At 67.2% G+C, this 22,732-nt stretch overlaps 1 protein-coding gene across 21 annotated transcripts in view; it reads left to right on the forward strand.

The window, feature by feature from the left end:
- The window catches only part of KIF1A (kinesin family member 1A), an 87,563-nt gene that overhangs the window by 59,315 nt on the left and 5,516 nt on the right, over positions 1-22,732 (forward strand). For 6 of the 21 annotated variants that reach the window (XM_041767027.1, XM_041767038.1, XM_041767033.1 and 3 more), the window contains 19 exons: positions 1,951-2,036; positions 3,361-3,499; positions 3,616-3,787; positions 3,915-4,005; positions 5,059-5,177; positions 6,426-6,481; positions 6,636-6,744; positions 6,990-7,056; positions 7,151-7,235; positions 9,103-9,208; positions 11,490-11,516; positions 17,119-17,142; positions 18,351-18,465; positions 18,777-18,910; positions 19,861-19,922; positions 20,266-20,411; positions 20,822-21,022; positions 21,428-21,505; positions 22,106-22,230. In XM_041767027.1, the coding sequence (XP_041622961.1) occupies positions 1,951-2,036; positions 3,361-3,499; positions 3,616-3,787; positions 3,915-4,005; positions 5,059-5,177; positions 6,426-6,481; positions 6,636-6,744; positions 6,990-7,056; positions 7,151-7,235; positions 9,103-9,208; positions 11,490-11,516; positions 17,119-17,142; positions 18,351-18,465; positions 18,777-18,910; positions 19,861-19,922; positions 20,266-20,411; positions 20,822-21,022; positions 21,428-21,505; positions 22,106-22,230 (1,942 nt within the window). The remainder of the gene's footprint in view (positions 1-1,950; positions 2,037-3,360; positions 3,500-3,615; positions 3,788-3,914; positions 4,006-5,058; positions 5,178-6,425; positions 6,482-6,635; positions 6,745-6,989; positions 7,057-7,150; positions 7,236-9,102; positions 9,209-11,489; positions 11,517-17,118; positions 17,143-18,350; positions 18,466-18,776; positions 18,911-19,860; positions 19,923-20,265; positions 20,412-20,821; positions 21,023-21,427; positions 21,506-22,105; positions 22,231-22,732) is intronic. The other 15 variants (XM_041767032.1, XM_041767042.1, XM_041767035.1 and 12 more) reach the window with 3 other exon arrangements.

The raw sequence follows: 22,732 nt of genomic DNA on the forward strand, positions 1-22,732 counted from the left end.
CCCCGTGGTGGCCATGCCACTGGCCTCCATTCAGCCCCCGCCCCTGTGGGCACACCGGCTGCCGGTGCATGGGAGGGCGCTCCAGGGGAAGCCCCCGCCGCCCAGCTCTGGGCTCCTTCCTTCCAGACTCTCCTGGGTCGGGTCTGCGGGCCCCCCGACGCCCGACACTGTGCAGGCGGAGCCCCTGGGAGCTCGGGGCCCCAGACCCCAGCCTGGTGCAGAGTGGTGCTCCCTCCCAGCTCCCTGCCGCCTCCAAGCCGCCCCCACCCCCGTGGGTGTGCAGACCCTGGGCCCCCGGAGAGCTCTCAGAGCCTCTCTCCAGCCTCCCCACTGGGCTCCTCCTTCAGACCCCCTGGCCTCTCTGGAGCCGGCCTCCCTCCCCAGGGCCCGTGGGCCCTCCCTCCGCTGCAGGCCTGCAGGCCAAGCCCCCTGGCTGCAGAGGCGGACCTCCTCTGGCTGCCGAGCCCCCTGCCCCCGGCCGCAGCCCCAGGACAGGCAAGCCAGGGAATGAATGCCTGTGGACCGGGGTTTGCCTCCTTATAAATGGCACCTGTTTGAAGCCTCCTACCCAGCGGGAGTGTCGAAAAATCAGTGCAGGACACAGATGCGAGCTCACTTACCTGGGCAGGAGGCTGCCTTGTTTGCCCTTGGGCCCCCATCCCGTCCCCGGTGGCCTTGCTCTTTCCCTCCCATGGCCTGGGCCCCCCGGGCGATCAGACTGCAGAGTGAGCCCCAGACAAGGTGGGGCTGGGCCGCTTCAGAGCGTGAGCACCCCCACTGGGGAGGTCTCGGGTCATCGCACCCCACCCGGATGGCCCGGCCACTTCAGGTGGCTCTGGCTGTACCTTCGGGGCTCTTTTGCCAGAGTCTCACTAGCCCATCATTTCCACGGGCTCTTTATAGCACCTCCCCGTCATGTTAGGGTGGTGTCACGACCCCGGGACCCTGAACAGGGGTGTTAGGAGCATCTGGTGCCAGCCTCATTCCTCAGGGGGACCCCGTCCCTGTAGTCTTGGAGGGGCTCGGTCCCCCCGGGGGTCTTGGCCCTTTGCAGCCAAGCTGAGCCCCGGGGGAGCAGGTCCCACTGAGTGGCCTGCCCTCTAGGCGGATGCTGTGGACACAGTTGACCCTCCCTGTCTAACGGCTGCGGTGGAGAAGCAGCAGCTCTAAAAAGCTCCAGTGGCCACAAAAGTCCCACCTGCCCTGCGAGTCCTGGGCTAGCCCCAGGCCCTCGGCAGCCGGGGTAGAGAGCACAGCAGGATTTGTCCCCCTGGGGGCCCCAGAAGAGGAGCTTGGAGCCCTAGAGGGTGGTAGAGGCCTCCCAGGGTGCTTTCTAGGCTGCGTGGCTGGAATCGGGGTTGGGGCGGTGACAGAAGCCAGGTCTGGGGGGACGGGACGGTGCCTCGGGCGGCAGGACGGGATGGGAAACCATGGGATACCCCAGGATGCTGTGAGGGGAGGGGAGTGCACGTGGGGCGCGGAGCGAGGGGTGCTCGGGGGCCATGGAGGGTCCAGGTGGATGATGGTGCAGGCCCGCGAGGGTGGCGGCAGGTGGGCAGCTGTGATTCTGGGGGTGAAACCAGGAGGACCCCGTGCTGTGGCCTCTGCACAGTGAGAATCCGCAGGAGTGTCTGAGTGTGGGGCGGGCGGGGGTGGCCAGGACCCGGGGGCGGGGGTCGCAAGTGTGGGTTTGAAATGTGGGGTTTGTGGCTGTCGGAGCCGGCTGTCCCGGGGTGCGGCCCCTCTCAGGCCTGGAGCAGCACAGGCTGGGGCCGGTGCCTGGAGGGCGGCCAGTCGTTCTGGAGCTACGGTTGGTGCCCCGCGGCCCCGTCTCGGGTCGGAGCCTATCCGGCTGCTGTGCCTTGCTCTGCCTGGTGGCTCGGCCAGGCTCTGCCAAAACCTCCTGTGGGACAGGCGGCGCCCTGACCCCCGGCTCCCTGCCCGTTTCAGCCGACGAAGAGGCCCCCGACTATGGCTCTGGCGTCCGACAGTCAGGCACGGCCAGAATCTCCTTCGACGACCAGCATTTTGAAAAGGTACCGCGGCGGGGTTGGCCTGGCCATCCCACCCGTCCCGACGGCACGCGCCCAGCCCGGGCCCAGACCAGCTGTGCAGGAGTCTCGGCATACGCGGAGCGCTCAGCCCTCCCCAGGGCCCTGGGGACCCCCGGGGTTCGCTCCCCAGGGCCCGTCCTGTCTCTCTCCGTCTGGTTGTCCTGACGCACTGGGTCTGCCCATCCCCTCGCCCTGACGCCCCTGGGTCTGTACATGGTTCCTCACCTGGCCCTCGGCTACAGGCTGGGCCACCGGACACCAAGACGCCTCAGGCCCCCCCAAGTGCCCCTTCTCTTGGGCCCTGTGTTTCCACCAGCATCTTTGCCACCCCCGCTGCGACACGCCAGCCATTAGACGAGCCCTCACAATGTCAGCGTTAGTGCTGGGCTGGCCCTGCTCCGCTGCCAAGAAACAAGGAGCTGCCCCTGCCCGCTCCTCATTGGTGCTCTCTGCCTGCGCCCTCTGGCCAGGGTGGAGGAGGGGAGGGCCCTGCTTCGTGCCCCCAGACTGGGCTGAGCTCACAGGAGGCCCTTCCCCTCCCCTTAAGGCCCTTTCCTAACTGTCCCCACCTGGTTGCCATTCCCACTTGGCTGCTTGTCCCTACCTGACTGCCCATCCCCACCTGGCCACCTGTTCCCACCTGTCCCTACCTGGCCACCATCTCCATCTGGCCGCCCATCCCCACCTAGCTGCCTGTCCCCACCTGTCCCCACCTTGCCACCTGTCCCCTCTCATCCAGCCCCCAGCCACCCGTCCCCACCTGGCTGCCTGTCCCCATCTATCCCTACCTGGCTGCCTGTCCCACCCATCCCCACCTGACCGCCCATCCCCACATGGCTGCCTGTCCCCACCTGGCCGCCCGTCCCCACATGGCTGCCTGTCCCCACCCGGCTGCCTGTCCCCACCCATCCTCACCTGGCTGCCTGTCCCCCCCCTGTCCCCACCTGGCCGCCTGTCCCCACCTGAACGCCAGTCCCCACCCATCCCCACCTGGCTGCCCATCCCCACCCATCCCCACTAGGCCGCCTGTCCCCACCTGGCTGCCTACCCCCAACCGTCCCCGCCTGGCTGCCCGTCCCCACCTGGCCGCCATTCCCTGCCTGAACCGCTCCCCACCTTCCCCTCTGTAGCCAACACAGGCCATGGCAGCCTAGGAGGCTGAGGCCGAGGGAGGTGGGTGCCCATCTAGGCGGAGGCGGGTCTAGAACGCGCCCACAGAGGCCCTGGTGGGGCTCCGGGTTGTCCATGGGTGGAAGTGGCCTCCCCACGAGCCGGCTCTCTTTGACCGGGGCCCCCACCCTCGTAGTTCCAGTCTGAGTCCTGCCCCGTGGTGGGGATGTCCCGCTCGGGGACCTCCCAGGAAGAGCTGCGCATCGTGGAGGGTCAGGGCCAGGGTGCAGACACCGGGCCCTCAGCCGACGAGGTCAACAACAACACCTGCTCAGGTAGGCTTCCCCGCCTGGCCCTGTGTCGCCTGGAGGTCCTGCCCCTCCTGGCCGGGCTCCCCCAGGTGGGCCCCTCGGAGGTCCTGCCACATTGCTCTGTCCTTGGCCCCTGGCAGCTGTGCCCCCAGAAGGCCTCCTCCTGGACAGCCCCGAGAAGGCCGCCCCGGACGGGCCACTGGATGCCGCCCTGGACCACCTGCGTCTGGGCAGCACCTTCACCTTCCGCGTGACTGTCCTGCAGGCGTCCAGCATCTCCGCCGAATACGCCGACATTTTCTGCCAGTTCAAGTGAGCCCTGGTGCCACTAGCTGGCTGCGGGACACGGGCGGGTGGCTCTTGGCACCCCTGGGCGCCCCTGCCGGCCTGCGGTCCCTGCCCCGCAGCCCCGGCCCAGCCAACCTCTCCCCCCTTGCAGCTTCATCCACCGCCACGATGAGGCCTTCTCCACGGAGCCCCTCAAGAACACAGGGAGGGGCCCCCCGCTCGGCTTCTACCACGTCCAGAACGTAAGTCCCAAGAGGCCCCTCCCTGCCCCCTGGGGCTTTGTGCGGCCGCCCTGAAGCTGAGCCAAGCTGTGGTCACGGGACGTCCCAGCTTCTCCCTGCCCCAAGCCACGGCCATGGGCTGGGCAGCATCTGGGCATGCACGCAGATCCCCGGGTGCCAGGCGGGGGCTGGGCAGCAGGGGCCCCAGTGGGCTCTGCCTGGGGCTGGGGGCACCACGGGCAGATGTGCACACGGGGGTCTGGGGTGCCCGGGCACAATCTGGGGAGGTCAGGGAAGTTCTCCAGGACGTGTGTCCAGCCAGGCTGTCAGAAGAGCAGGGCCTCGGGGGTGGAGTGGCTTCGAGAGGCAGGAGTGGGGCTGGCCGGCCAGTGGGGAGAGACGTGCCTCAGTGGCCGTGCTGAAAGCCGCCAGGGGGCCAGGCCTGGAGTGCCCGCCGGGGCGTGCGACACTGGCCCTGAGCACTGTGGCTGCTGGGTGTGCGGCCCGAGCAGGAGGGGCCGCGGAGCAGCCCACGTCGACCCCCTCCTGCCACTTCTAAGCCGGGGCAGACGGCCAGGGAGGGAGACCCCGTGCCGGGCCTCTGCGTCCTGATTTGCCCTCTCCACGAGGATGCAGGCACACTGGACTAGGGCCACCCTGATGCCCTCGTTCTGACTCGGGGTTACCGCTGTGAAGACCCCATCTGCACATACGGGTCCCAGGCATTAGAAGTCCGACCTAGGAACCGGGGGTGGGGGACACAGCACAGCCCATAGCTCTCGGGGTGTGGGCAACGGCCCAGCAAGGGTCACGCCCAGGGCTTTGTGCTGTCTGCAGCCCCGTGTCCTGAAAGGGCACTCTCGGGGTAGGGGGTCGTGGCCCCCCGGCGCATGTCGGGAGGGGAGGCTGGAAGGACCAGGCGAGGAGCGTCCCCCCTTCGTGGACGGAGGTCGGGCCGGGCCGGGGCCTCCAATCCAGTTGTCCATGGAGGCCGAGCACTGACCTTTGTGACCCTCCTTCCCCTTCCTGACTGTGACGTGGCCTCGCCCTCCTCTGGCACCGCTCACCCACCAGATCGCAGTGGAGGTGACCAAGTCCTTCATCGAGTACATCAAGAGCCAGCCCATCGTGTTCGAGGTCTTCGGCCACTACCAGCAGCACCCGTTCCCGCCCCTCTGCAAGGACGTGCTCAGGTCAGCAGCCCTGGGGTGGGGTGTGGGGGCGGAGGGTTCTTCCATCTCTCACCCAGCCCCCTGCTGCCTGCCCTCCAGGGTGTGGGTCTCTCCACCTCCAGCCAGCGAAGCCACCCTGCCCCAGACAGGCCTGGTGTGGTGGCCGTGCAGCACGTGCCTCCCCCCTTCCCCACAACAGGGCAGCTGGTTACCCGAGGTCAGCCCAGCAGGACCCAGAGCAAGTCAGAGGCGTCCCTTTAGGACCGAGCAGTGAATTTTTTTGCTTTTGTTTTTAAGATCTTATATATTTATTTGAGACAGAGAGAGATTGAGATTGGGGGGCAGGGTGGACACAGCAAGGGCAGAGGGAGGGGGAGAAGCAGACTCCTCGCAGGGCTGGGAACCAGACGTGGGGCTCGATCCCAGGACCCCGGGGTCACGACCTGAGCCAAAGGCAGACGCTCAACCACTGAGCCACCAGGGGCCCCTGAGCAGCGAGTCTCTTAGAGGATTGCCGTCTAGACCTCGACCTCGGTGGCTGTGGGCCATTTAGGGCCAGGGAAGCAGGCACTGGGTTGGAGACGGGGCAGACGGCTCCTGCTGCCCCTGAGAACTCCTCTGTAGGGCCCAGCCATTCTGGTCTCCCCGAGCTCTCAGCCCCCAGACAGAGAGACGGCACATCCTTCCGTCTCCCTTGTTCCGTGGGACCTCCTGGGGCCTCTGAGGGTGGGCTGGGGCGTCCCCTGTGCGCCCAGGTCGCGGGTGGAAACCACATGGGGGATGCGGGGAGACCTGCAGGTAGGCTTCTGGGGCAGTGGGAGCCTCTTGCTCCATCCGCCCACTCTCAGCTGTCCTGTGGGACCCAGGGCTAAGCGGGGCATCCAGGGTGTTGGAGAAGGAAAAGGCCTCGAGGGGTGCCAATTCCAGGGCGTCTGGGCCCACGAGCCTCGTCTGGCTTCGGGAGCACCAAGGGAGGCTCCATCCTGGAAGTCCCCAGACGGAGACCCGGAGCCAGACCCTGCCCAGTTCTCGTGGCTCATGGGGCCGCCCCAGCAGGGTCTGGGGTCCGCAGGGGCCCTCCTCCCTGTCCAGGCCGGTGAGGGCCTGAGCCTGGGGCCTTTCCTGGGCCCTGGGAGGCAGGGAGGCTGGCAGGGGTGGGAGCAGGTCGCGCCTTGAGCTCCCCCTGCCAGCCCCTCCCCAGGCTCCAGCTTGGGGTCCCGGAGACAGACCCCCTGCAGCCCCCTCACCCCGGCGCCTGTCTCCCCACAGCCCCCTGAGGCCCTCGCGCCGCCACTTCCCGAGGGTCATGCCGCTGTCCAAGCCAGGTAGGCGGGGCTATGCCGAGTCCACCCCCGGGGGAGCGAGGAGCCTGTGCTGCCCTGGACGTGTCCCCACCCCGGGCCTCATCCCTGAGGGGCCCCCGGGATGGCGCGGGCCAGGTTTCCCACCAGCGGGTGCCTCTCCCCTGTCATCCCGCAGTGCCTGCCACCAAGCTCAGCACGCTAGCGCGACCCTGCCCCGGGCCCTGCCACTGCAAGTACGACCTGCTGGTCTACTTCGAGATCTGTGAGCTGGAGGCCAACGGCGAGTGAGTCCCCGTGCCGCTGGGGTCGGGGGTCAGGGGACCCCGAGGGGGGGTGGGGGGTTGGGGTGGGGGCTCGCGGTGACCCATGCACATGCGTCCACTGAGCTCCAGGGACTGGACGGCCTCTTCCCCGCCGGAGGGAGGGGCTGCTTTTCCTGCTGGGGTCCGAGGGTTCATCAGGGTGCGGGGGTGTGAGGGGCCCGGGTGGGCGGCCGCGGGGCCTTGCCTCACACGTCCCTCTGTTCCAGTTACATTCCCGCAGTGGTGGACCACCGTGGCGGGATGCCGTGCATGGGGACCTTCCTGCTGCACCAGGTGCGAAGCCCCCCCTGCCCCGCCCACCTCTGCCCCCCACTCTGTGGCCCCCAGGCCATCTGACCGTGTCCTCCCTCCCCCCGGTGCCTGGCAGGGCATCCAGAGACGGATCACCGTGACGCTGCTGCACGAGACGGGCAGCCACATCCGCTGGAAGGAAGTTCGAGAGCTGGTCGTGGGTGAGTGGGCTGGGCTGGGTGGGCGGGAAGCCCCGCTGGTGCACACAGCCCAGGTGGGCCCTGCCACAGACCTGCAGGCAGGAGGCCGAGGGCGCGCCCCTCCACGGCCTGTAGGGGACTCCCCGGTGCTCTCCAGCTTGCAGACCCCTCACGCGGCCTCTTCTTGTGAGGACCTAGACCGGGGCCCCTACTCCAGCGTGGCCTCATCTCAGCCATTCACATCCGCCGAGACCCTGTGTCACCTTCTGAGGCGCTGGGAGTTAGGAACTCAGCACATCCTTTCTTGGCGGGGGAGGTGGGCCGGGGACACAGTCCGGTCACCACGGATCTGACGTCTCTCCTCCCCGACGTCACGCTCTGAACCCTCTGGTCCACCAGAAACGTTCCTTTGGCTAAGCTGCAAAGAGCCGTCTCCCCAGGTTACAGGCAGGGGCGTGGACAACTGTCCGTCCCTCCCCTGCCCTGGAGCGGATGGATCCCTCCGGAAGCCCTTCCCTGGGCATTTCTGTGGCCAGGAGGGCAGCAGCTTGACAGTGCTGTCCCCAGGGCTCGGAGGAGGGACCCTGGGGGTGCAGGGGCAGGGATGCGACTGGGAGACCCATCATGCTGCGCCCCGAAGTGCGGGGCTGTGGGCAGTGAGCCCCTGGGGGATCTCGGACACACGCTTCTATCTTACACGCCTTGCATCTATCTCCGCACAAAAAGGCTGGAGCGAGCGAGCAAATCCTCATCCTACGTGTCGTGTAGGGCAAGTGTGAACCGGATTTAGGAAAAGATTAAAGCACATCCCCAGCCAGCGCACAGGCCAAATTCGAACAGGAGTGCTGTCCCGTGTTGGGCAGAGGAGGGGTGCTCCTGAAAGGACGCGGGGAGATGCCAGTGCGACCCCCAGGGCCCCGCTCTGGGCTTCCCAAACCAAACAGACCTCCCAGGGGACGGTCTCTGCCTGACGGGGGCCTCCCGGGCATCACGTTTGGAGCGGGTGGAGCGCCTGGCCGCATCCAACGGGCAGAGAGCCGCTGCTGACACACACGCCCCAGGGGCCAAGGAGGGGTGAGGCTGGCACCTAGGGAGCTTCCTTGCTACAGCTGAGCCCACAGGGCGCCCCACCTCCAGCCATGGGGACATACCCTGGGAGCACTCCCTGGGGAGCCCGCACTTGCCTTCTCCCAGAACCGAGGTATGGGAAGAAGATTCCAGGAGGTGGGGGCAGGCAGCTCCAGTGAACGTGGACACGGAATCCTGCGGGCCCTGGGCTGTGCCTCGCCTCTGTGCCTGGGGGACGGAAGGCCGGGGCTTCCTTATGGCTTCGTGGAGAAGCTTCCTTGGGGACACAGAGCACTCTGGCAGTTAACACTTCCCGGAAAAAAAAAAAAAAAAAAACCACTTCCCGGGCAGGAGACAATGAGCAAATCCGCCAGCGGGAGCCAGCACCCCGGGGTGGGCGTCACAGGGCTCTGCTGGGGTGTACACCGCAGAGGCGCTTAGGGCACAGATGGTCCCTCCCTGCCTTTCAGTATAAAGACGGAACATTTCTCCCGGGATTTCCTTTCCCAACAAGGGCCTTGTGCGTTCTGGGCTGAGCGGTTGGCGCCTCTTGGTGCAAGAGAGAGAGAGGGAGAGAGAGATTTGTGGCTGAGAAACTAAGGAGCTCAGGTTGCAGGAGGAGCGATGGCCAGTGGTCCTCTGAGTGCCGGGGCCCAGGTGGGCAGCGCCCCGCCACCGCCTCCCCGTCTGGTGCTCACGTGGGCGCGTGCGGAGCCGCTTCCCTGACGTGGCCCCACGGTTCCGGAGCCCCGGCTCGGGCAGGGACCCGGCGTCCCCACCCGTGCTCCTGGAGGTGACCGCACTGTGGCCTTTCCCATAGGTCGGATCCGAAACACTCCTGAAACCGATGAGTCCCTGATCGACCCCAACATCTTGTCGCTCAACATCCTCTCCTCCGATTATATCCACCCGGCCCAGGACGACCGGTGAGTCCCCTGGGGGAGGCGGTGGGTTCCGTGCCCAGTTCCCCGGAGGCAGGGTCGGGGTTGGGACCCGGGGTGTGTCCTCAGCCCGCCATGCCCACGGCTGACCTGGCTTTGTAAGGTCCAGGATGTGTCCAGCCCCCAGACCCGCGGGCCTTCCTATCTGACGCCTCGGGACCCGGTGCAGGTTGGGGAGGCTCGTGGCCCTGAATTCAGCCCCTTGGTGTGTTTGTCTGCACGTTGTCCCATCACTGGCTCACGCATTTGTCCAGCCTGTTCATCTGGTCACCTGGTGGAGGGGCCGTGGGAGTTGAGGATGGACGAGCTGGCTTCTGTCCTCAGGGGGTTCTGGGGGGCGGGCGGGGACGTGGGGGCACCATGGGGTGGTGGGCGGACAAGCAGGCCCGGATTTCCCCGGCCACACTGCTGTGGGTGGTCTGGGCCCCTGGCAGGGGTCCTCGGGCTGGGAGTCCCAGGGGCGGCTCAGGGGTGCACGGGTCAGCAGTTCAGCTCTGGGGTGGAGTGTGCCCTCCGGGCACTGCTTGGCACACGTTCCTTGTCACTGGGCTGTTCCTTTCCAAGCTTGTGGTTAATGGCCGAGACCTGGCAGCCTGGGCGTCCTAGCTCCACCGCACCCGGGGCGGTGGATGGGGTGTGCAGGCCCCCGACACACCGGCCTTGCTGGGGTTTGCCGGGGGTGGGGACGGGATGTGAGGGGTAGCATCTAGGGCCTGACGCGGGCTGGGGGCAGCTCGGAACTGCCGAGCACTGCCCCCTTGGTGGGGACACGGGCTTGGCTGTGTCTGAGATGCTGCTCTCTCGGGGCTTGGGGAAGCGATGAGGGTGTTCCAGGGTCCCGGACGGCTCTCCCAAGGCAGACCTGGCCTGGAGGGAGGAGCCGAGAGCTGGCCCTTGGAGTCTTCACGGGTTCCTGTGGCCGCGCGCACAGGAAAAAAACATCTTTGAGGGCTGGGTGTGCTCGGAGGGGGCTGGGGGGCCCCACACTTGCAGGGAGACCCGGCACCCATAAGGATAAAGGGTCCTCGGGCGTCCTGTCCCGTCCTCCTGACCCCGGGGCCCAGATGGAGCCTGGGATGGTCGTGGACGCCCTGGGGAATGGGCTGTAGGGGAAGCATCCCCGGTGTGGGCGGCTGGGGGGCCAGCAGTCAGAGACCGGGGGGGGGGCGCAGCTGTGACTGGTTCCAGCCCTGCCCAGGAGCCTTCCAGAAGAAAGTCCCCTGCACTTGAGTCCGGGGGAGAGGGGGTGGCCCTGGGAGGGCCTGTGCCACTGAGGAGGGGTCTGCCGTTGAGTGACCTCAGCATCCCCCTGCCTCTGACCCTTCCTTTGCCCCAGGCATGATTCTTGGGGCCAAAAGGGAGTGGGCGGCAAAAACCCAGGGGGTGGGGGTGAGTGGTTTCCTTCGGGGTCCCCTGCCCTGTGTGCTCTCCCTACGCTAAAGACCATCTCCGAGGCGTCCCTTTGTCCCACCAGCCCTGCTACTGGGGGAGCCCCCAGGGGCCTCGGCTCGGGGCTAAGTCCCAGGCTGCTTAGGAGGCTCCGGCTGGACCTGGGGTCAGCAGGGCTTGGCTACACGAGTCTCCCCGCCTGGGGCCCCACGGCTGACGGGCCTGTGGGATGTCAGGCTGGCCTCGGGCGGCTCCGGGTCGGTCGGCCTGTGTCTGAGGCCAGGACTGCCCCGTTCCTCCAGGGGTGGAGGAAGGCCCGTCCTGGGGTGGGACCACAGAGCTTGCCCACAGCTGCTCTGGCCTCAGGCGTGGCTCCCGCCCGTGCTGGGACAGCCCCAGGACAGCGCCGAGCCCCCAGCTTTGCCCCAGAAAAATCTGGGGGACCCTCCCCACCTGGTGACCCACGCAGGTGCTGCTCTGAGGCTTGACTGGCCAAGCCAGCGGCACCCCCGCCCCCCGAGGACCTGCCTCCCCCACCCCACCCCAGCTGATGTCCTCGGAGCCCGCCCCGCAACGGGCCGCTTGGGTGGGCCCCTCTCCCCCAGAGACGCTGAGGCTCAGAGCCCCCGGGCTTGGCTTGGGCCAAGGGGCGCGGGCTGTCCACGCGCTTCGCCACGGCCTCAGCTCCTCCTGCTCCGAGGCCCCGCGCTTCGCGGCCTCCCCAGCTCACAGTGGGCCTGCCGCCGCCGAGGACCGCTTCTCCTCGCGCTGCCCCCCCGCGCTGCCGCTGCCCCGCTGCCCCGCTGCCCCGCTGCCCTGCCCCGCCGCCCCGCCGCCCCGCCGCCCTCACTAACCTGTAATTGTTTGTGTTTTGCAGGCAGTTTCTTGATTCGGACATGCCTAGGTATCATTTGTGCCCTTGGTTTTATTTTGGCCTTTCTCCCCCAGCCCCACGGCCCTGACATTTAATTTCAGCTTTTTGGATTTCTTCTACTCTCGCTCCCCTTTCCCTCCTGTCTCTCCATCTCCTTTAGTTTTATTTCCTTGGAATACTTTTTTGATTTTCTTTGTTGCTTCCTCTGCCCGCCCCGCCTTCCCTCCTGGCTGAGTCCCCTCCGCCCATACTCTTGATTTTGGCTGCTTTGGTAGTTTCCCGCCCCTCCTAGACGCTGGCTGGCCTCCCGCCCTCCTGCCCCCGAGCCTGGCCGCGCCCCGCGCTGACCCCACCCCCGCCGGAGCGGGAGCAGGTGCCCACTGCATGCAGGCCGGCGGCCAGGCCCCGCTCCCTGCCAGGTGAAAGAGAAAAGAGGGGGCGGGGGACCGTGGGCGACCCAGGACGGGAAGGCAGACGGGAACCAGCCCAGCCAGGGACCTCCACGCTCTGCACCTTCCAACCCTGGGCGTGGGCCCCTCCGCTGGCCGGGCTGGCGGTTCCGGCTGTGCTCCTGGCCTCGGCCGCCACACACCCTTTAGGGAAGTAGGGGGGCCCTTACGCTGTGAAGGGCCCGGTCGGTCTCCGGGCTCAGTCCGGTGGTCCCAGGCCCAGCGCCCCCCGGAGGCATGGCTTTCTGGGCAGGGGACTGCCTCCCCGCCTGGAGTGGGGCCCCTGCCTGTGCCCGTGGGGTGTGGGGTGCAGGGGGCAGTGAGGCCCTGGGTGCGGACGGCCTCAGCGTCCCTAATGGAGACCGTGAGACTCCAGTCTCTTCTGAGCAGAGGGTCGAGGTCATCTCCTTCGGGGTCGTGTGGATTGTGGTCAGAGCTCCGTGCCGGTGGTCCTGCAGGTCAGCCGTTTGGAAGGATGGAGTGAGCATTCGGAAGGTCCAGCAAGTGTCTGAGCCTTTAGGCTGCGTGGACAGGGACGAGGGTGGGGCTTGCTCCTGTGGAAGGAGCCCCAGCGTGGGGTGGGGGCACGACACGACCTCGGGGTCATGGCTGTGACGTCACCATCACCAGGGAGCGCACCGAGGTTCCTGCTGCTGTGACCCCAAGGGCATGCACGTATGTGCGCCTGTGTGTTGGATGCGGGTTTTCCCGAGGCTGCCGCCCGCCCTCCCGGGGTGCCCTGCCCGGGGTAACGGGTGAAGGGGGCAGCTCCCGCGCGGGGCACAGCCACGTGGGCACAGAGCAGGGAGCTGCCTCCGGGCCGTGGAGCGGGCTCACAGGGGAGGCCCGGTGGGGAGCTGGGCTGCCCGAGGCCGTCGTCCCCTTGCTCGGGTGCATCCGCTGGACGGGGCCCACGTCAAGGGCTGTTTCCTGGGCAGGTGGACGCCTCCAGGTCCCTCCGTGTGATTGCTTGGGGTGTGGGTGTTCAGGTCTGCGTCTCCACAGCCAGCGCGGTAGGCTCGAGGGTGGCTCGCGGGTCCCCGCCCCCCACCCCCACACATGCCTCCAGGAGGCTTCGGGGCAAAGCGGGGAAGAGACCCCGTGGCCAGGAGGCGGCGCCAGGGAAGGAACGGGAACCGTTCTTCAGCCCCCAACGCCATGAGGCCCTCACCCCTGCACCCAGGCAGGGGCTTCCCCACGAGGGCTCGCTGGCCCCAGGGGGCTTGGCCTGTACGAGGAGGCCCAGGGTACTGAGGGGAAGGGGGCGGCGGCAGGGAGCCCCCGTGGGGGCCGGCCTGGGCCCTAGAGGACGGTGGGCTGTGGCGCGGGGCGGGTCTGGTCCCAGGTGGGCGGAGTGGGGCGGGGACCCGGGCGGCCCAGCTGTGCCCCGGGGTCAGTGCCCCAGGCTGGCCATGTGCGTGTGGACAGGTGGCAGGGGCTTCTGGAACCTCATTTTCCTTCCCCCTCGGAAAGGGGATAACCCACCCCTGCCCGAAGTTGCTGGGACACAAATGGGATGATTCGTGAAAAGCGCTGGGCGGGCCTGCGTGCACACAGTTGTATGAACGCGCTCATGTGGTCACTGACCCCTTACCCCTCACCCCTGCCACTTACCCTCACCTCATCCCCTCACCCTGTCACTCCCTTACCCCCTCATCCCCTCACCCCTTCATCCCCAAATCTGTCTCACCCCACATCCCTCTTCCTTTCACTGCATCCCCTTCACCCCTCCACCCCTCACCCCTCACCCCTCACTACTCTCCCTTCACTCCCGTATCCCCTCATCCCCTAACCCGCATCCCCACCCCTTCATCCTTTTACCCCCTCACCCCTTTACCCCTTATCCCTCACCCCTTCACCCCCTCACACCTCACCCCTTCACCCTCCTCACCCCTCACCCCCTCGTCCCCTCACCCCTTCATCCCCAAATCTATCTCCTCACCCTACGTCCCTCCTCCCTTCACTGCATCCCCTTATCCCTTCACCCCTCACCCCCTCACTTCTCACCCTTCCTCACTTATCCCTTCATCCCCTAACCTCCATCTCCACTCCTTCATCTCTTCATTCCCTCCCCCCTTTACCGCGTGTCCCTTCACCCCCTCACCCCTTCACCCCCTCACCCCTCACCCCCTCACCCCTTCATCCCCTCACTACTTACCCTTCACTCCCATATCCCTTCATCCCTTAACCCGCATCCCCACCCCTTCATCCCTTCACCCCCTCACCCCTTTACCCCTCACCTCTTTACCTCACCCCTTATCCCCTCACCCCCTCACCCCTCACCCCCTCATCCCCTCACTACTCTCCCTTCACTCCCGTATCCCCTCATCCCCTAACCCGCATCCCCACCCCTTCATCCCTTCACCCCTTATCCCCTCACCCCCTCAGTCCCGTAACCTCACTTCTCCATCCCTTCTGGTCTGAGGACTCTGTTGCTGCACAGTGGGGGACACCGCAGAGCCGTGCACGTGTGGGCATCGGTGCAGGATCATCCCCGAGGCCAGGGTGCGAGCTCATCCCCCTGCTCTTAGCTGTGGGGTCCTGCTGAGCACGAGGTTTAATTTTCAGATTCTCAATGAATCCGTTTGCATCAGGAGGCCCAGCCTGCCTGCCCCCGACACTTGTCACAAGGGCTGGGGACCAGTCACAGCACAGTTGCCTAAATGTGCGTTTTGAGGCCGTGTGCGGTCGGTGTGCCAGAGTCGCATGTGGAACGACCGGGCAGTGCCCTCCACTCACCCCCGCCCTGGCCGCCGGCTGAGACCAGCACCCGCCCCACCTGAGCTCTGCGGGGACACGCGCAGGTGCTCAGCCCGTTAGGTTAGGCCGGGCAGACGTGGTGGCTCCCGCGGAACAATGTGAGGGGACACGAACCCCCCTGTTCTGGCCGGTGGGGCCCTGAAGCTTTCTGAGCAAGAATCAGCATGGAAAAAACATTTACGGCCTATGATGTTTTTTTTCTTTGCCAACAAAACCTTTTAAGCGTGTTTTCAGTTTTCCCCAAGTGGGTCCTCACTTGTCAGATCGAGCTCCGTGCCCCGAAGCGGAGTCGGGGTCCTGCTCCTGGGCCCCCACTACCCGACCCTTGTGGCTGGAGGGGGAGTCAGCACAGAGGCCTCCCAGCGGGTCGGAGGCAAGATGTTGGAGGTGGCGCAGGGGAGGGCTGCCTGGGCTGGGCCCCAGGCCCCGCAGTCAGCTGCGGGAGGAATCGTGCGGGAGGGTGTTGTCCTTCCCGAGAGAGGGTCCGGCAGGAACCCCGAGGCTTTGCCGCGGGCGCAGCCATGCCCTGCCTGCCGCAGCCGGTCCCGGGGAAGGGCCGAGCACCGGGAGCTGTGCGCAGGGCGTCGCTGGACGAGGGACACTCGGGGCCTGGCCTGACGGGGCCTGGACCTGAAGGGTCCGCGGGATGGGGGCGGCCCAGAGCATGGTGAGCGCCAGGGCGAGCTCAGGCCGTCCGCTCACCAGGTGGCCCCACCCCAGTGTCTACCCCAGTGCGTCTGGGGTGGGGCCTGAGGATCTGCTCTGCGAGCAACGCGGTGCTCCCGAGTGGCGCTGCTGCTTCGGGTCCAGGGACCCCATGCACGCCCCCCCAGAGTCGTATCTAAGGGACGGGCTGCGTGTTGCGTGGGGCCGGAGGGGGTGCTGTGGGGAGTGGGGCTCCCTTCCCGGGAGATCTGGACAGTCCTGTCCCTGCTCACACGTGGGCTTCCTGGCCCTGCACCCCTGGCTCTGGCTCTGGGTGGCCATGGGGCAGCAAGCAGTGGTCCCTGCTATGTCCTGTGGGCTCAGCACTGCCCGTGGCTGCATAGGTCCTACGTGGGGGGCTGCCACTCGCCACCCCTCCCCACCCCAAGCACACCCACTGTCATCAGTGAGCCCTCTGTCTCTGCAGAGGCTTCAGGGGCTCAGGAGTGTTGTTGAGGGTGGGGCTCCCGGCCTGACCCCCATGACCGTGTGTGCCGTGGGGGGCTATAGGCCAAGGGCCGTTCTGCAGGAGCAGCACGGAGCTGGGGGCAGACCTGTGGTTTGGCACAGCCTGTGGGCGGCATTGCGGCTGTGCCAGGTCAGACCCCGGCCCCCTCGGCACCCGGGGAACGGTGCAGTGAGAGGCGCCATCCTGGGCTGTGGACACGGGCCCGAGAGGGGCCCCACCCACCACCCTACCCCACCTCACACGTGAGACCCACAGGTTCTGGTTGTCGGACAGATTCTGGGTCACTGGGGTCTCATCAGGGCAAAAGCCACATCCCAGCTTGGCTGAGGGCCTCTTGGCCGAGAGCATCTCCAGGGGCCCTGGGGGAGTGAGCCTCGTGGACAGGTGGGCCCCTTTCTCACGGCCCCCGCCAGTTCGGCACAGACCATCAGTCCTGGGCGAGGCCCCTGGCTGAGCCCTGGGTTTTGGGGTGGCCTGACTGGGCCGAGCGCTGGGAGGGCCCGTCCTTCCTGAAGGATGCAGAGTGCACCCTGATGTAGGGGAGCCCCTCTGGTCCCCCGTCATGGCACCAAGGTGTGGGGGCAGCTGGCTCCACACACCCAGGGCACTGGTGGGATCCGTAGTGACATCTGAGGCAGGAGAACAGAGGGGACAAGCTGGAGGGTTTGGGGCTGGCTGGCCCACTAGGCTAGGGCCCTCGGGCTAGCCTTTCCCCACGTGTCATCGGGGCTTCTCGGCGGCGAGCACCAGTCATGAGAATAGTGACCCTGGGCCCTGGCCTCTACTAGCCCCTTCACCTCGCAGGACACCTCCGAGAGGCAGGGACGGTGACTGCCAGTGGCTTGTCCAGGAGCAGGGTACAGAGATGTCTGGTGACAGCCCGAGCTCACACGGCTGCGCAGCGGCCCTCGTCCAGCCCAGGCGGCAGTGGGCCTCTGGCTGTGCCTGTGGGCCTGGCCCCAGGGCCTGGGGCACTTGGGAGCCCCCGGGGACGGAGGGCGTCCCTCTAGGTCTCAGTCACGGGTCCGGGGGACCCGCCCGGTCCTGCTGGAGATGGACCCAAAGCTCTGGCCGCAGACGCGGGGTTCGGGGGTCGGAGAGGGCCCCAGGAGCCGTCCGGGCGGCCGGCGGGCACGGCGCGCACCCCCGCTCACTGTCGTTAGCTTGTTCCCGGCCGTGTGACGGTGCTGTTCTGACATGTCCATCTCTTCTGTGTGTACGTGTGTGTCCTGGCTGCTTCCACCTTTAGCGTTTCATTCGGAAATGACACTAGGTACAGCTCACTTTTCTCTTCCGCACTTGCTTGGTCTGTCCTCTTCTGCTTTCCAACTTCCTTTCTCCCTCGCCGTCTCCCGCGCTCTCTGTTGGTTCTCTGGTCACCCCGCTGTCCTCACGGCCCTTCCTCCGGATCTGTCCTTGGTGACGTGTACGTGACCGCGGCCCCACCCCATCCCGCTGCTTCACCCCGCGCCCCTGCAGCGTGCCCTGGAGGGCCAGGAGGCCGGGTGCGCTCTGCACCGCTCCTCCTGGCCGCCCCCCACCCCCGGATGGGGCCTGGCCGCGCCGGGCGTGCGCCGCTGCCCGCAGTGTGTTCACGTGTTCCTCAGCCTCGTCCTTGAGGATGCTTGGATGGAAACGGGGCGCGGCTGGGTGCAGTGCGGTGCCGCCCAGGGCTCGCAGGGTGGCCACCCTCCGGAGGGAGGCAAATTCCCACCTCAGACAGGATCCTCACACGTGCACCCAGGCCCAGCAAGAGTCTAGGGGCTCTGGCTTCGGGTGCTTGAACACAGGAAGGGTCCCGTGCTGCGAAACCTGCTCTGGAGCCGAGGCCACGGAAGCCCCTCGGATCCTGGGCTCCTAGGGACGGCCTCGGCCGCCCTTGGAGGGATTCTGGGCCCCTGGCTTCTGCTCTGCCCACTTTCTTCCCGAGGTAGACACGGGGACACGGGGACATGGAGAAGAGCCTGGCCGCAGTGGGCGGGGGCGAGGCCGTCTGCACGGGCCACCCCGGCTTCCACTCCAAGCATCCTCCCCCAGGGGAGGAGATGGGCCACAGAGGCTTTTGGCAAACCAGGCGGGTTGGCCCCTCCTTGCTCGTGTAGGGCAGGAGGGGGCGGTCCCCATTCCGCCCTCTCCCCATCTCTCACCCCTCCATCGGCCTCCACCTCCTCCACCCTCCCGCCCTGTCCTCCCCCTTGTTGCCCCCCTTGTTGCCACGTCCCAGCCCGCTTGCCTCCCTCCCTTCCTCCCTCCCCGCCCCCCTCTGCCCCTGCCCCCCATTCCTGCCTCAGCGCCAGCGCTGTGGGCCGCCCCGCCCGTCCAGGCGCAGGGACCCCCCCACGCCACCCGATGAAGGACGAGCCCGGTCTCCTCCCCACCGCCGCCGGGCAGCTCGCCCTTCGGTGGCCAGTCTGCATGTCCCCAGCCCACAAGCACGGCCTGCACGCTGCCATGTTTTACCTTCTCTCTGCTTCCTTCTAGGACCTTCTACCAATTCGAGGCTGCGTGGGACAGCTCCATGCACAACTCTCTCCTGCTCAACCGGGTCACCCCGTACCGAGAGAAGATCTACATGACTCTCTCAGCTTACATTGAGGTGAGAAATCCCCAAGGAGGCCGACCCCACGCCCACGACGCTTGCCGAGGGGCAGTGAGGGCGCTCAGAGGCCCTGGATGGCCCCGGGGGACCCTACAGTCTGCTCGTAGGACTGGTCGGGTCTTGTTGAACCTCCGTGCGCTCTGTGGCATGGCTCACAGTGACCCCCTCCCGCTACCTTCCGTGTGTGGCTTTGCCCTCGGGGTGGTAGGATGGCTGCAAGTGCACCCCCCAAAGATGGTTAGAAGGGGGTCTGGGGCCCGGGTGCTGGGGTGCTTCTGTGCCTGAGCCCCGCCTGCCCCCCGCCGCAGATGGAGAACTGCACCCAGCCGGCCGTCATCACCAAGGACTTCTGCATGGTCTTCTACTCTCGGGACGCCAAGCTGCCCGCTTCCCGCTCCATCCGCAACCTGTTTGGCAGTGGGAGCCTCCGGGCCTCAGAGAGGTGAGCCTGCGGGTGGGGGTGGGGGTGCCACCTGGGGCGCGGCTGGGGCGCCTCCAAGAGGTGAGCCTACCGCGGTGGGGCGTGCCCAGGAGAGGCTCCTGTGACAGCTGCTGCAGGCCGGCCACCATCCCAGCCCGTCCCCTGCACCCAGGTCCCTGTCGTTCACCCCCTGATGCTGGGGTCAGTGGAGGCCGCGGGGCACGGGTGGCACGCTGAGGGGCGTGAGAGGCCGAGCCCACCTGCAGCCACGGTGGACAAGGCCTGGGGCTCTCCTGTGGGTGGTCTTGGGGCCCCCCACTCCGCCGCCATGCCCGGACACCGCCCCCCAGGGATCTCAGGGATCATGCCATCAGGACCGGGGGTGGGATGCTACAAGGACACTCTGACAGAGCGCCCTGCCCCTTGGAGGTTGGCAGCACCTAAGGCTGTAGAACATCAGGCCCAGGACTGGCCGGACTGCCCTTCTTGCCCTCCCACGGGTCCCTGCATTCCTCGGGGGGGTGGGGGAGTGAGGAGGGGGCTTTGCCACAGGCGCAGAGACTGCCATGGGTGCCAGGCACCTGTGCTCACCTTCAGCGAGTCTCCCCACGCTGTCTCGGGGGCTCAGAGAGCAGGACACTCAGGGCGCAGCCAGGAGGGCAGAGTATGGGGCTCAGACGTATGGCCTGGGGCTGGCTATAGCCGGGACATCAGGGGCCTCCTGGTGAGCGGGGACACTGCCTGCCGGTGGGCCACCTCCACGGTGGAGGGTGGTGTGCCCTCGGTGGAAGGGGCCTGGAGAGGTCTGGGATGGGGACCGTCATTCGGGGCTGCAGCTCGTGCCCTCAGTGCCCCAGCCGCCCCGCGCAAGGCCACCCAGCACGGCCCTGCAGTGGGGCTTTGTGTCTCACGTGTACCTGCTGGGCCCTTGCTGGGCGCGGGGTCAACCCTGCCCCCTCTGCTCCCTGCAGCAACCGCGTGACGGGCGTGTACGAGCTCAGCCTGTGCCATGTGGCCGACGCCGGCAGCCCAGGTAGGCCTCTGCCCAGCTCCCTCCACTGCGGGTGGGGGGCACCCCGTCAGGAGCAGGGAGCCAGGGTCCCCTGGGGTCACACAGGGTCGCCTCAGCTCAGCTGCCGTTTCGGGGGCACCTCCCTTCTGATACTCAAGTGCTCGCCTTTGGACTTTGAGAGGCTGGAAGACCATGAGGGGAGAGGCCACGCTGGGGGCGGCCACAGGGGCCGCGGTGCCGGTCACTCCCTGTGGGCGAGGTGCTCCCCAGGGGGGCCGGCCTCCCTCGGGGCGAGTCCCCACCTGGACGGAGCCCAAGGCCCAGAGCCGGCGGGGATGTGGTCACACCAGGGCGCCCTTTCCAGGGATGCAGCGGCGGCGGCGGCGCGTGCTGGATACATCCGTGGCCTACGTGCGGGGCGAGGAGAACCTGGCGGGCTGGAGGCCGCGGAGCGACAGCCTCATCTTGGACCACCAGTGGGAGCTGGAGAAGCTGAGTCTCCTGCAGGAGGTGAGTGTGCGCAGCGGGCCGGACGCTCAGGCCTCGTGTCCCTCTGAGGGCCGTGTCCTTCCGCTCGCCGCGTCCCCCTAAGCTCACCTCCAGTTCCTCTCCTCTCGCCCCATCCCTCCCTACGCTCACCCCAGGTCCTCTCCTCTCGCCCCACATCCCCCTCCGCTCACTGCATCCCCCTCCATTCCCCACCCCCTACCGTCCCTCCATCCCCTGCACCCCATCCCTCTACTGGCCGCCAGCACGGACCCTGGGGCTGCAGATGTGAGACCGAGAACAGCGCGCTCTGCCTTGAAGGGCAGCCGGGGTCTCGCCACATCCCATCAGCACAGGGCCCGAGGGAACGGTGGGCTCTCTGGCCAGGCGCCCCCGGGGTGCAGCGGCCGAGCCGGGCTCTGGCTCTCATGCAGGTTGAGAAGACCAGACACTACCTTCTGCTGCGGGAGAAGCTGGAGACCACCCAGCGGCCCGGCCCTGAGGCGCCGTCCCCCGCCTCCAGCGAGGACTTGGGGTCCCACGGCTCCTCCAGCCCCTCATCCCCGCTCTCAGCCGAGGGCCGCCCATCACCTCTGGAGACTCCCAATGAGAGGCAGCGGGAGCTGGCTGTCAAGGTAGCTCAGCACCACCCTGACCCTGACCCCGACCCCGACCCCTCCAGGGCTCCGGGGACTCGGTCTTTTCCTATCAAAGCAGGAGCTGGGAGGACGAGGGGTCCCTAGAGGCCCCTGGGCAGCCTTTTACAGCTTCCTCCCTGGAGCAGGGACCTGCTACCTTGAATACCTGTACTGAGGGGGGAGCTCACCACCTCCATCCAGAGCTGGCTCTTTCTGCATCTCGGGGCAATGCCACCCAGCCCCCCATCTTTGCCCAAGGCCCAGGGCCCACTCCCAGAGACTCCCCTGGCTCGCCATCACCTTGGAGGATGGAGGAGCTGAGCTGCGGTGCCCGGGCCCTCCAGGGGCCAGGCCTGTGGCAGGTCCGGGCATCTCCTGACTGGACATTTGCTCTCGTTGCAGTGCTTACGCCTCCTCACGCACACGTTCAACCGAGAGTACACCCACAGCCACGTCTGCATCAGTGCCAGCGAGAGCAAGGTGGGCGGAGAGGGGCTGCCCGCCGGGCTGTTGTCACCAAGGGAAATTCCACCGCTATCCGGGGAAGGAAATAAGGGTTTTCTTAGAAACATACTCTCGCGGCCTAAAGGAGCACCTCGTGTCTGAGGGCTGGTGTGCGTGTGGGGTCCGTGGGGCGCAGGCCCACTCAGTACCGTCCCTGGCCCCCCAGACCTGCCCACACGCAGCTCCCTCTGTCCCCGGCTGCTCAGGCCCCATCCCCGTGGCCGTCCTTCTACGGGGGGGCTGGGCCTGGGCTGCCCCTGCCCCCCCCCCCCAGCTCAGAGGCTGCACGTTGGCAGAGCCTAACCCGACCTCACTGGGGTCCTTGCTCGCTCTCAGGGGCCCAGCGGTCACGGATCCCTCCTGAGGCAGCACAGAGCCTGCAGCCCAGGGGAGGGCAGGCCAGGGGGCGAGTAGGGGCTGGGCGAGGTTCGGGGGAGGCTGGGCAGAGGGTCTGGCCTGCTGTTGGGAGGGCAGGGGGCCCTGGTGGGGGTACAGTGTGAGCAGAGGTGCAAGAGGCAGCCGCCGCGGGGGCGTCCCCACCCTGTATGCCCCCCAAAGGCTCGCTCTCCTTCACAGCTCTCCGAGATGTCTGTCACCCTGCTTCGGGACCCATCCATGTCCCCGCTGGGGGCGGCCACCCTCACCCCCTCCTCCACCTGCCCCTCTCTGGTCGAAGGGCGGTACGGAGCCACTGAGCTAAGGTGAGTGAGCGCCCGGCTGCCGGAGAAGTTTCCAGGGCCGCAAACTGCCAGACGACAGTGGCCGTGACTGAGGCGCAGAACACGGGGTGGGGCGGGAGGAGGCACGGGTGAGCAGGGGAGGGGTCCACGGCTGGCACGGCGCCCGGCTGGCGTCCAGGAGGCTGAGTCTCCAGGGTGCTTGTTTTCTGCTGAAGCATTAACGTAAAGCGCAGTGAGGACTAGGACGAGGAATGGGTCAGAAGAGCACAAACCAAGCCGCCCTCGTCCCGGGGAGGTGGAGCCCGAGAGACCCGCTGCTGTGCACGGAGACTGCCCTATTTATTCATGAGAGACAGAGAGAGAGGCAGAGACACAGGCAGAGGGAGAGGCAGGCTCCCTGCGGGGGACTCGATCCTAGGACCCTGGGGTCACACCCTGGGCCGAAGGTGGACGCTCCGCCCCTGACCCACCTAGGCCTCCCTGATCCCTTAGATTTTAAATCTGCACGTGCCCACGTTTTGTT

Source organism: Vulpes lagopus, chromosome 8, assembly GCF_018345385.1.
Source record: "Vulpes lagopus strain Blue_001 chromosome 8, ASM1834538v1, whole genome shotgun sequence".
Taxonomy (NCBI): Eukaryota; Metazoa; Chordata; class Mammalia; order Carnivora; family Canidae; genus Vulpes; species Vulpes lagopus.